The sequence below is a fragment of the Danio rerio genome, chromosome 18 (assembly GCF_052040795.2).
Source record: "Danio rerio strain M-AB ecotype USA chromosome 18, GRCz13ab, whole genome shotgun sequence".
Classification (NCBI taxonomy): domain Eukaryota; kingdom Metazoa; phylum Chordata; class Actinopteri; order Cypriniformes; family Danionidae; genus Danio; species Danio rerio.
Window position 1 is genome coordinate 53,004,099 of NC_141038.1, and position 13,402 is coordinate 53,017,500.

General features: G+C 36.9%; 3 protein-coding genes across 5 annotated transcripts in view; 2 read left to right on the forward strand and 1 right to left on the reverse strand.

Moving 5' to 3' along the window:
• The window catches only part of si:cabz01090165.1, a 343,848-nt gene that overhangs the window by 239,006 nt on the left and 91,440 nt on the right, over positions 1-13,402 (reverse strand). The gene's annotated exons all lie outside the window — the stretch shown is intronic.
• On the forward strand, positions 3,238-5,251 carry LOC147839838 (uncharacterized). Its single transcript, XM_087292731.1, has 4 exons — positions 3,238-3,540; positions 4,443-4,569; positions 4,672-4,912; positions 5,020-5,251. The coding sequence occupies exons 1-4, from the start codon at positions 3,262-3,264 to the stop codon at positions 5,249-5,251; spliced, it is 879 nt and encodes a 292-aa protein (XP_087148857.1). The 5' UTR covers positions 3,238-3,261.
• Positions 5,228-7,816, forward strand: LOC147839839 (uncharacterized). The gene is made up of 8 exons (XM_087293596.1): positions 5,228-5,269; positions 5,374-5,551; positions 5,674-5,750; positions 5,852-6,032; positions 6,143-6,376; positions 6,501-6,672; positions 6,756-6,904; positions 7,042-7,816. Exons 2-8 carry the CDS (start codon positions 5,386-5,388, stop codon positions 7,209-7,211), a joined length of 1,149 nt encoding a protein of 382 aa, XP_087149722.1. The 5' UTR covers positions 5,228-5,269; positions 5,374-5,385; the 3' UTR covers positions 7,212-7,816.

The following is a 13,402-nucleotide window of genomic DNA, read 5'->3' on the forward strand; positions in this document are numbered from 1 at the left end:
CCCCATGTTGGCATGGGTTTCCTCCGGGTGCTCCGGTTTCCCACACAGTCCAAACACATGTGCTACAGGGGAACTGATTAACTAAATTGGCCGTAGTGTGTGAATGAGTGTGTATGGGTGTTTCCTAGTTGCAGCTGGAAGGGTATCCGCTGTGTAAAACATACACTGGAATAGTTGGCAGTTCATTCCACTGTGGTGACCCCTGATGAATAAAGAGACTAAGCCGAACGAAAATAAATGAATGAATGAATGAATAAAAATAATTGAATATAAACTTTAACTGATGTAATGGTGATGCTATACAATAAGGTCACATGAGTTAAATCAGTTAATTTTTAATTAACATTAAATACTGTAATAATGAGCAGTTCATTTGTTATAGTGCTGATTAATTTTGTAAAAAGAGTTTTATTTTTTAATGAAGGACTGTAACTCAAATGTATTATTTAACATTAACAAATACACAATTTGACTTATTTCAAAAATGTATTGTTAATTGTTGTTCAATTATTATAATTGCATAGATTGCCCTGATATCATAAAAATGGCAATACAGTAGATACCTGGAGATACAATTACAAATGAGCAGACAGCTAGATTATTAATAATATAAACTTATTTATTTATTTATTTATTTATTTATTTATTTATTTGTTTATTTTATTATTTTATTTTTTATTTTTTTATTTATTTATTATATTTCCAGTACTGGATTGCAGTGGAAGGGCATCTGCTGTGTAAAACATATGCTGTATAAGTTGGCAGTTCATTCCACTGTGGCGACCCTTGACTAATAAAGGGACTAAGTCCAAAAGAAAATGAGTGAATGAATGAATTATTAGAACTATTATTAGCTATTAAATTACTATTAAAACAACAACAACATCAACAACAATTATTATATTAATAATAATAATAATAACAGTAACATTGTTGTAATTATTATTATTATTATTATTATTATTATTATTATTATTATTATTATTATTATTCTCAGTAGTAGTAGTATTTGATTATCGATTAAGAATAGTTCTACTATTACTACTATTACTACTAATAAAAATAACAATAATAACAACAACAATAATAATAATATTAATGATAATAATAATAATAATAATAATAGTAGTAGTAGTAGCAGCAGCAGATTCAAGTAAAACACTTTTAAAAACTTAACCCTATTTTTTTTTATTAATCTTTAATCTGTTTTTAGTTTATATTAGTTGAATTTCATTAAATAATATTAATTATATAGCATTTTTGATCATCTAACCACTTATCTTTATTCTTGGTTTATAGAAAACTATAGAAATTTATTCATATGGAAAATAGTTCAGTTGTATTAGTAGATAATGAGCTCAAAAAGTGGTAATACAATTTTTTTTAAATAACTTAGAGACCAAATCCGCCATTATATCATAATGAAGGAAGGAAAAAAAAGAAAAGAAAAGAAAAAAAAAGAAAAGAAAATATAAATGATGGATGGATGGATGGATGGATGGATGGATGGATGGATGGATGGATGGATGGATGGATGGATGAGTGGGTGGATGAAAGGATGAACAGATGGACATATTGACACTGTTGTGCCTTGGTGCCCATGTCTGTAATATAAAATATGGCAAACAATACAAATATGACAACTGTTGTTCCAAATTAGTCATATAAAATATCTAACAATATGAAAAATCAAGTAAAACTCAGGATGTAAATTGGTGCGAGTCAACAACACAATATTTACAAATAAATAAACCTAAAAACTGTGGTTTTCCATGAAAAAAAAAAGTATTAAAAAATCAGTTTTAAAGTAATAACTATTGCACTATATAACTGTTACGTTCAAGAAGTCATAATAGTAACTATTGCAATGTAAATTTGTGTCATAAAATACAAAATCATATTAAAAGGCAAGTAAAGATCAGGCTGTAGATTGGTGCAAGTTGACAACATAATATTTACAAATAAATAAAGCTAAAAATATATATTATTTACCATGAAAACTTTTTAAAATTCAGTTTAAAGTAGTAATTATTGCAATGCAAATTTGTCTCATAAAATACCAAATATTGAGGAAAGGCAAATAAAGATCAGGCTGTAAATTGGTGCGAGTCAACAGCATAACATTTACAAATAAATAAAGAAAAAAAATGTGTTTACCATGAAAAATGTATTTTAAAGCCAGTTTTAAAGTAGTAATTATCGCCACAACTAGTCATTTTTATTGGTCCTCCAGCATTATCTCTTTTACAAACAAACAGATCCTGTCACACAGCTCTGCCACTCATCAAATGTGATTTCCTGGGTAAATATTTGTGTCAAACAAGCAATCCATTGCCTTGTCAAAGCTGAAGAAAAGCTGTGTCTTTCCTCTGTCTGAATTATACCAATTTGAGGCTTCATGTCTCGAGCGCATGCAATGCTATTTTTTAAATCCGCGCCACATCTGAGGCTTCCTCTAATGGTGCATAATTTGTCCAAAAGTGAAGAGGGAGATTTGAGATGATGGGCACGGGCAATAACAGAGCCACCGGGCTGTGCAGGAGACGCCGGAGAACAGGGAATTGTCAGGCTTTATCAGCCCGCCATCAGCAACACGGCTGGAGAAATGGGCCCTCATAAATTATGAAGGATGTATTATCACACAAATGGAATGGGTGACAGTGATGGAAATTAGAAATGGGATTCGGCTCTTCTGCCGTGCCCGGTAATTATACGGCAACAATATATTAGGGTTTCTTCAGCTCAGCCCAATGTCAGGTTGCTCGTACCAAGCCGCAGTCCTGCATGAGCAAACACACACTTAAATCTCTCATGTTTCTCTGTCCACCAGAGCCGCTGTGGTATTTAATGACACCAACACTATCTTCCAGGACTGAAAAGTAAGAGTTTGAATTATAAATTGCAATTATTTTTCAAACTAATGGAGAGGGTTGTTTTGGAATAATCAATACCATGTAGATTTGAGAATATTTATTTTAAAGGGCACCTATTGTAAAAAATCTTCTTTTCAAGCTGTTTGGACAGATCTGTGTGTTGGTATAGTGTATAGACCATCATACTGGGGTGATATGAACACACCCAGTCCTTTTTTTTCAATTTCACTACAAAAAAAAGGGTCGGCCAATTGGAGCTGTTTTGAAATCGATCGCACCATTACGTAGGTGTGCGATTCCCCCCGCCCACCGAATTGATTGACAGCTGCGCGTATTAACATATCCTGAGTTTGCCGTTTCCGCCATTATCAGCGTGAACGTCGAAGCGATGCCACCGAGAGAACACCCTTGTGCTATTTTAGGATGTAAGGCTCAGCACAAGAGCCTTCACCGTCTTCCTGCAAATGAGCAACAGAGGCTTAAGTGGCTGAGTTTTATCTTTGAAGACAAGGTGCCTGAAAATGTACCAAAACTGTTGTATGTTTGCGCTAACCACTTTAGCGTAGACTGCCTCGAGAACGCGGGACAATACAACTCCGGATTCGCGAGTAAATTGTTTTTGAAAACTGGATCAGTTCCTACAATACGTGATCCTGCCTCACTTCAAGTAAGTATTACATTTTATGTACTTCTAGCCTTAGCATTCTAATTATGATAAGCCTATGAATAGCATCTGCGGCTAAAGTAGCTTCGGATGTTTGTTTGCAAGTGTTTACCTCTTATTGTGCTTTTCAAAAACAGTCTAAATACTCGAAGCTGCAAATGGTAGTGTGTACATGAAGGGGGTTTAGCCATTAGAAACAGAAACCGTAGAAAAATAGCAACATTGTAAAAAGCAGTACCACTGGCTAACGTTACAGCTAAAGTTTGTTGTTGTTAAATGTTTGTTGTACTGTAATGGTAAGCCGAAATGAATAGCATCTAAAAGTTAAAAGCAGCCAAAGTTGCTTCGGATGTTTGTTTGCATGTGTTCACTGCTATAATGCTTTTCTAAAACAATCTAAATAATCGAAGCTATAAGTGGTAGTGTGTACAAGAAGGGCTTTTAGCCATTAGAAACAGAAACCGTAGAAAAATATAAACATTGTAATAAAGCAGTAACCAGTACTGGCTACAGCTAAAGTTTGTTGTTTATGTGGGATGTTTGTTGTAATGTGTATACTGTAATGTTAAGCAGAAATGAATAGCATCTGCGGCTAAAGCTACTTCGGATGTTTGCGCGTTTACAGCTATTGTGCTTTTCTAAAACAGTCTAAATACTCGAAGCTTTAATTGTTAATGTGTCCATAAAGGGGTTTTAGCCATCAGAAACAGAAACGGTAGAAAAAATTAAACATTGTAATAAAGCATTACCACTGACTAAGTTACAGCTAAAGTTTGTTTTGTATGTGGGATGTTTGTTGAAATTTTTTCACTGTACTTGCACGTGGTCTGCAGTTGTTTACAATAAGATCGGTATGTTTTAATCAAATAAAGGTCATTTTAAAAAAATTATGTTTTCTTACAAAGGCCACGACGTCGACAATGAGCAACAAGGTGGATGTTTGTTGCCAGACAGAACCATTTCACACATCTTTACACAGTGTTGGTACCCAGTTGTCTTTTAGGACGCTTCAGGCTAAACGCAGGAGTACAAGTAAGTTAAAATTTCTCAGTTTATTTTAAGTTGCTGCATTAGAAACGTGTTTTATTATCTTCATAAACGTGCAATGAGATTAATCATAAAATTACACTATAGGTGTCCAGACAACAGTATCCAGTTTTGAACTGACTGTACCATCAGCATCCTCTACTGCGTTTATGACTTCGACACCCCTCAAACCTTCACTAAAAAGACCTCGTCTGGAGCTGGAGGAGGAGAAGGAGGAAGAAGAAGCCGAAGAGACTTTGACAGAGTCAAAAATTATAGCCCAAGACTCGGATGTGAGATTTGACCCTGCAGAGGAATGCACATCTGCAACTGAACCAACAGACTTGTCGTGAGTTTATGCATTATGTAAATTATTTGAAAGATTGTGTATTGTCATCATAACATTCATCATCATTTTTTTTTTTATTATGTACATGTGTATATTTATTTTTACAGAATCCAAGAATGCCCAGTTCATAACATTGCCAAGTTCATTGTCTATGAAACATGCCTCATGGAGCTCTTCAGTGACTGCCCAGTGTGTCAAAGGAGATGTGATGTAAAGTCACAAAGGCTTGGGACATTTCTGAGCGTACAGCAAGTCTGCCCACACTGCGAGTTTGTAAGAAAATGGAACAGTCAGCCAATTATTGGTAGTACTCCAGCTAGCTACTTGAGTGGTGCATAATTTTTTGTAGTTGAAAAGGTAATTATCTATCAAAATTTATCACATTTCTTTTAGAAACATAATATAAATTTTGTCACAGGGTGCATGCACATTGTACTAAAAATTCTCCTCTCTGTTGTCAGGTATTTGCTGCCATGAAACTACACATTTTTAAATATGATTCATTTCGTTGTCATGCAAGACTTTGCATTGAACCTGCTATTGTCCACAAGTGGAGAAATTGGCAGAGTGAAATGCTAGAACAGCTCAGTCGAAGAGAGAATGTGATTGTTGGAGGAGATAAGAGGGCTGACTCCCCAGGTATTTAGTCAAAAGATTTCATTTCTAATTCAATACAGTCTAATAAAAAAAATAAATATGAAATACATTACAATTATTCCAAAAATGTGTTTGAAATAATTATGTACGGTTTGTTCTTGAAGGTCACTCGGCCAAGTATGGGAGTTATACAATGATGGACCTTGCAACTAACACAGTGGTCGACCTAAAGTTAGTCCAGGTAATACAGAAAAGTGTTATGTGAACTAGCATAATTTTTTGGATGGAAAATGTGTGATTTTTTTTTATATATATTTTTTTTCCTTATTTAAAATTTTATAGAGTAATGAGGTGGGCGGCAGTTACCATATGGAAAAAGAAGGCCTAAAGAGAAGCCTAGACCTGTTGGATGCCCGCGGTGTTCGTCTGGAATGCATCATCACAGACCGACATCCTCAAATACAGAAATATCTCAGGGATCGAAATGTCACTCAGTTTTTCGATGTGTGGCATATCGAGAAAGGTATGTAATGTAGCAGTTATTAATTTACTTAAGATTAAATTGCTATTTACAGTTCTTACATGTTTATTATTATTTTTGTGTTGATGTCTTTTTTTTTCTTTAATTTCCAGGAATTTCCAAAAAACTGGACAAGATATGCCAGATAAAGGGGTGTGAGAAGTTGCGTAAATGGTTGCGTAGCATCAAAAACCACATCTACTGGACTGCTGCATCATCCACAACAGGTCCTGAAAGAGTGGCAAAGTGGACCTCTATCTTAAACCATGTACATGAAGACCCCAATTTTCCGGCTTATCTGCATCCGCAACGGATAAGCAGAGACAAGAACAAATGGCTGTCGGCTGGTAAGTTGTATACAGACAAATAAAATATTCTTTGCGATTAAAACTAATGCAAAACAGAGCTTGTTTCTTTGTTCAGATTTGTTTTTGATTCAGACTCTAATACCTTACATTTTTGCTTGTTTAGCAACGATGCCATTCTACAAGCTGGAGAAAGTTCTCGCTAACAAGAGAATATTGAAGGATGTGGCCAAGCTAAGTCCTCACCACCAGACGTCAACTGTTGAAGCTTTCCACAGCGTCCTACTGCGGTTTGCACCCAAAAATGTGGTATTCCCATTTCTGGGGATGCTATGCAGGTAAAGCCAATGATCAGAAATTAATATTTACAATACCATACAGTCTTGTCATGGTACGTCATTTACATTTTTCTTTTTGTTAGGTTGTACTTGGCTGCACTGCATTACAATGAAAATGCCGGGCGTCCCCAGGCCACATCAGCAACTGGTAAACCTATTTACAAGCTTGCCTTTCCAAAGGCAAAGAAAGGAGAGTATAGGGTCCGAAAAGTGAAGACGCAGCAAACTTTCGGTATGTATATAAATGTTTATAGTATTTTTAATAATTCAATAAATAAAAAAAATAATTGCACTTTACATTCACAATGACAACTCACTACTCAAAATACAAAATTAAGTTACTAAAGAGATAACTGTTATATTGCACAGGTTATGTAAAAGAGCTGCTGGACCTCATCTTCAACCAAGTGTTTGTGGACCCATCACCCTATGTTGATGAAGTGTTGGGAATTCACATACCACCTGCTCTATCATCAGCCTGCGATCTACCTGAGATGGAGGAGGCTATCTCCAGCAGGGTGACCCGCTTCAATCAATAGCTATCCTAAAACCCACATAGCTGCCCTGCTCTTCAGGAAACTGTCTCCAAATCTTCAGCACCACACAGGCAGGAATCACAACACGGACTCTCCGCCCGAGGAAACCCCAACACCAGCTCGCAAAGCTCCGATAAGCCAAAAAGCGGCACTGTCTAACAGAGACATAATAATGAAACATTGTTTTAGAAATTGCACTACAATTTGAACTTGGGAGTTATCACATATACATTTTTATTTTTGATAAAATAACTAGCTTTAACAACATTTCAGAAGTAATATTTTGTTTATTCAACTGCCAATGTTTGATATGTTTATGTGTTTGTAGATATACTGTACTTTCTAATGTTCATGGACAATTGTATTTCATTCAACAAAGTGACAACTTGAAGTTTATATTTTATATTTGCACAAGGATACATTTTATATTTGCCAATCACATTTTAATTTATACTTCAATATAAAGTTTTTATATGACTGAGGAATTGAAGCATCTTTTCTGAAGTGTTGATGTTTCTATGCCATACTGATTTTTATATATTTTAAGAGTTTATATATTAATGTTTAGTGAAATTAAAATTATTTTTCAATAAAAAGTACATGCATTACTCAGCCTTTTATGAAGTCATTCAAATTGTCATCTCAGAAATAGCAGCAACAAAAAAGGTACGTATTTCATTTTTATTGACATTGAGGTAAAGTTGGTTTTTATATTCAGATATTCGGACATTCTCCTTAATAGTATCATTTCTGTAAAGTATTCTTTGCAAATTCAAAATAGGGAAATCGTATTAGCAGCAAATGACAAAGTACAACATTGTTTACAGTCAAGTAGATAGTGTTAATGTTGTTTACAAGTCATACTTGCATGCTAAATCCGATCGATTGTTTAAACTACCATGGTAAACAATACAGGGACTCCTGAATGTGCGGATATAAAACCAACTTTATCGCTATTTTATTGACTACACAGCGTTAATGTGCTTAAAAAGAAAGCGAGCATGCAAATCATGAACAAGGTAACCTGCTATTCTTTCTATTTATTTAAACTCACTTTTGCACTCCACGAAGTCGCAGGGGACCATAGTCTGCTTTGTATATATTCGATGCATTTTGCAAGGAATAAATATTGAAGCAAACGGGATCCATTCCTGGATGCTCCGTCATGCACGAGGGTTGCAATTCCAGTTGATCCATTCGTCTTCTAACCTTATTACACGACACAGTTATGCTGTTTATTATCTCATTCGATGTCTTTAGAGCAGCAACGTAAACTGGAAATTTACCTGCGGTATCTCCCAGCAGCATACATTTTCAGCCTCAGTTGGCATTTTTTCACAATTGCCACACGAGCACCTGCCAATATTTGTCAACGTCAATATTCATGAATTACGAATAAATCATACCAATGCAAAATTTATCTTTGTAGATATCTTTATGTATTGTCTGTTTGACGTAACGCATGACGTTCGCGAACTTTATCAAACAAATTACGGATGGCGCATGCATAGTTACATAGCGGCTGAAAAAGTATACAACGACATAAAATATTTTGTATGTACCACTCTGACACATTCTGGCACATTCGGATTATAGATTCCTCAACAGTCGACTCTGCTTGATCTGTGTCCGAGTCTGTGTCAAATATGTAGGGTTGAATTGTGTTCCTCTCACTCATGATGACTCTTACTGTCTGCCTCTGTGACGCGGTGCACAAAGCAGACGCGCTCTTGGCTCCGCCCCCTTGTTACGTTGGGCGGGCAGTCAAAACTCATTATCATGTTAAACAACACACCCCAAAACAGCAACCCGTGTACACGCCTCTAAATTTACACTTTTTAACACAGCATAATAACAATATCTGAATTGCGTTTTGATCTGAACCTACATTGGCACACTCAGAAGAACCATAATATTACTATTAAATCTCAAAAAAGGGCTAAAATATGTGCCCTTTAATACAAATGACATATATTTATAAAGCATAAAGGTGGTCAATGCATTCAAAAGAAACTATATTAAGAAAACGTATGAAATTAAGTACAAATATGTACAAATAAGCTCTTTATTAAATGCATTTTATATTTTATTTAACATTAGGTCATTAATAGTAAATAACATGTAAATACAGTTCTCTGATATAAAAAACAAACAATTAAAACAAACAAATAATAAAAAACTTTAATAAAATATTAATAAAAATGTACCTTTGTATTTTTTTACAAAGACACACAAGACAGCACTAAAGACTTATTGATTAAATCAAACAAACAACCAACCAGCCACATCAACCAACCAACTAATCAATCAATCAATTAACCAACCAACGAGCGAAACCAACCAACCAAACCAATCAACCAAACCAACTAACCAACCTACCAACCAAACCAACCAACCAACCAACTAACCAATTAACCAACCAACCAACCAACCAAACCAACTAACCAATTAACCAACCAACCAACCAACCAGCCAACCAATTCAACCAACCAACCAACCAACCAGCCAACCAATCAACCAACCAACCAACCAAACTACCAACCAACCAACCAACCAACCAGCCAACCGAATCAACCAGCCAACTGAATCAACCAACCAACTAATCAACCAAATCAACCAAGCAACCAACCAAGTCAGCCAACCAAGCAACCAACCAAACAAATCAACTAACCAACCAACCAAACCAGCCAACCAAGCAATCAACCAACCAAATCAACTGACCAACCAACCAACCAACCAAATAAACCAATCAAGTCAACCAACCAACCACATAAACCAACTCATCAAATCAACCAACCAAGCAGTCAACCAACTCTCAAACAAGCAACCAAATCAACCAACCAGACAACCAACCAACTAACTCAAACAACCAACCAAATCAAGCACCCAATGAAATCAACCAATCAAGCAGCCAACCAAATCAACCAACTAACCGACCTACCAACCAACTAACTTAACCAACCAACTAGCCAACCAACCAAATAAACCAACCAACCAGCCAACTAAATAAACTAACCAACCAGCCAACCAACCAACCAACTAGCCAACCAACCAAATCAACCAACCAGCCAACCAAATGCACCAACAAAGCAATCAACTAGCCAACCAACGAAATCAACCATTCAACCTGCCAACCAAATCAACCAACCTACCAACCAATCAACCAATCAACTAGCCAACCAACCAAATCAACCAACCTACCAACCAACCGAACAACCAATGAACTAGCCAACCAACCAAATACACCAACGAAGCAATCAACTAGCCAACCAACCAAATCAACCAATCAACCTGCCAACCAAATCAACCAACCTACCAACCAACCAATCAACTAGCCAACCAACCAAATACACCAACAAAGCAATCAACTAGCCAACCAACCAAATCAACCAATCAACCTGCCGACCAAATCAACCAACCAACCAACCAACCAACCAACTAATCAACTAGCCAACCAACCAAATCAACCAATCAACCAGCCAACCAAGCAACCAATTAACTAGCCAACCAACCAAATCAACCATCAACCAACCAACCAAATCAACCAGCCAACCAATTAACCAACCACCCAAATCAACCAACCAAATAAACCAACCAACCAATCAACCAACCAAAGTACCAACCCTATATAATAAAAGCTGTACAGTCATAAACAGCTCAAGGTCTGCACCCGCAGCAGTCCAGCATGAGCACAAACTCTCTCTCTCTCAAATCTCTCACATTTCTCCGTCCAGGAATCCTCTGGTGTCCGTTCTGAAATGTAATGGCGCCACACACATCTTTTCTGGGCAGGAAAAACTGCATTTCTGGGGTCCATGAATTATAAATGACAATTATTTTTCAAAGTAATGGCGAGGGGATCTGCTTTTTGGGGTTTTCATCGAATTCAATTTCCAGACAGCATCAAGGTCATTTCTGAGCAGAGGACTATGAATCGTAATTATTAATTAGCACGATGATAATCACCGGTGTGCGTTTCACCTCGGAGACCAGCGGAGCGCTTGACTGATTGAGTTCTGCTCTCAGATGATCAAGAATCACACGCTGCCAAGATCTCATTCATTTCTCTGTGTTCAGTGCTGTTTCTACACTCAGAGTCTCCGGTTTGCTGTTTCCAGGACTCTGAAAATGAGGCACAACACGTCTGGAGTAATGGAGTTGGGTAACAGTGGACCGGCTCTCAGAGTTCAGCAGCTGAAGGTCAATCGTAAAGCTTCATTAGACTCTCAGCTAAACTCGATCCGTCTCTCTTTCTCTTGGCTTTTATGGCTGCGTTTGATGAGTGTGTTGCTTGAAGGAGGATATTTTTGGCTTCTGTTATTAAGTGCTAATAAATGGCCTCTATATATTTCCACTCACGGCTCTCTGATGCGTCTTTCTGGCAGTGCACTTTAAAAAAATGCTGTGCTGTCATAAGCCAATGGTGGGTCACATATAAAATAACCAACCTGATCTCATGAGGACACATAAATATTCAACTTTTCACCAGTTGGGTGGCTAATTCATAATAATTCACACAAGTTTTGTCCCCAATTTCTGTTTAACAGACAGACGATACTAGTAATCAGCTTAAAGTGACATTTAAAGGCTTCACTAGGGTAATTAGGGTAAAGTTAGGTTAATTAGGCAAGTCATTGTATAACAGTGGTTTATTCTGGGGACAATCCAAAACTAAAACTACTGCTTAAGGAACTAATAATATTGACCTTAATATGGGTTTAAAAAATAAAACAGTTTTTACTCTAGCCAAAATAAAATCTCCAGAAGCAAATAATACTCAGGCAAATACTGTGAAAAATTGCTTAATGTGTTAAACATCACTTAAATCAGGAGTTCACAAAATTTTCAGCCCGCGACCCCCAAAATAACAATGTCAGTGACCTCCACATTCCTCCGAGGTGATTAAAAATACACAAATGTTGCACACACAACAATATACCAGTGTAAATACAAGTGTTTAGCTATTGGGCAAACCATTACTAAATCCAAAATGGTGAAAAGCCTTGGAGTAACGATTGATGACCAACTAAACTTCTCTGACCACATTTCTAGAACTGCTCGATCTTGCAGATTCGCACTCTATAACATCAGAAAGATCCGACCCTTCCTATCTGAACATGCAGCTCAACTCCTTGTTCAAGCTCTTGTTCTCTCCAGACTGGACTATTGCAACTCTCTACTAACCAGACTCCCAGCTAGCTCTATCAAACCTCTTCAGCTGCTCCAGAACGCAGCAGCACGAGTGGACTTTAATGAAGCTAAAAGAGCACATGTCACTCCGCTGCTCATCCGTTTGCACTGGCTGCCAGTTGCTGCTCGCATCAAATTCAAAGCTCTGATGTTTGCTTACAAAGCGACTTCTGGCTTTGCTCCTTCTTATCTGCTCTCACTTCTGCAGATGTATGTGCCCTCCAGAAACTTGCGTTCTGTGAATGAACGTCGCCTCGTGTTTCCATCCCAAAGAGGGAAGAAATCACTTTCCCGAACTCTCGCGCTCAGTCTGCCCAGTTGGTGGAATGAACTCCCTAACTGCATCAGAACAGCAGAGTCACTCGCTGTCTTCAAGAAACAACTAAAAACTCAACTATTTAGTCTCCACCGCTAACTGTACTACAAAAAAACAATGACTAATGTTTTGCTTCTTACACTTTACACACCTGGAACTTGCCTACAGCACTTATTCATTGTTGCTCTTATAGTTGTGTAAATTGCTTCCTTGTCCTCATTTGTAAGGTGCTTTGGATAAAAGCGTCTGCTAAATGACTAAATGTAAATATTATTATTATAGAAAATAATAATTATTTTAAAAACAGGTATTTCTGTGGGGTTCAAGTGCATGCAGATTTCTCATTGTGGGCCCAACATTTAATTCTATATTTTTAATATTTGCAAATCATGCCTTCTGCAATATTGGAAGAATCCAGACGAGTGTACAAGCTGAACATCTGATCTGAGTGATCTGAGCTCTCCAGAATGATGACAGGAGGGAGAAAAGCCGAGCGGACCCTTCACTGAGCCCCAGCTGCTTCTGGAAATGGAGACGGCGGCCTGATTAACATGAGCACACACGCTTGTTCAGATCTGAAACCCCGTTTAGCCAAAATCTACCACCAAATCAGATGGAGTAAATCCATCACATGCGCTGCGTTTGTCATTTTAAAAGCATTAATTGAAAACTGAAATAAATAAAATTT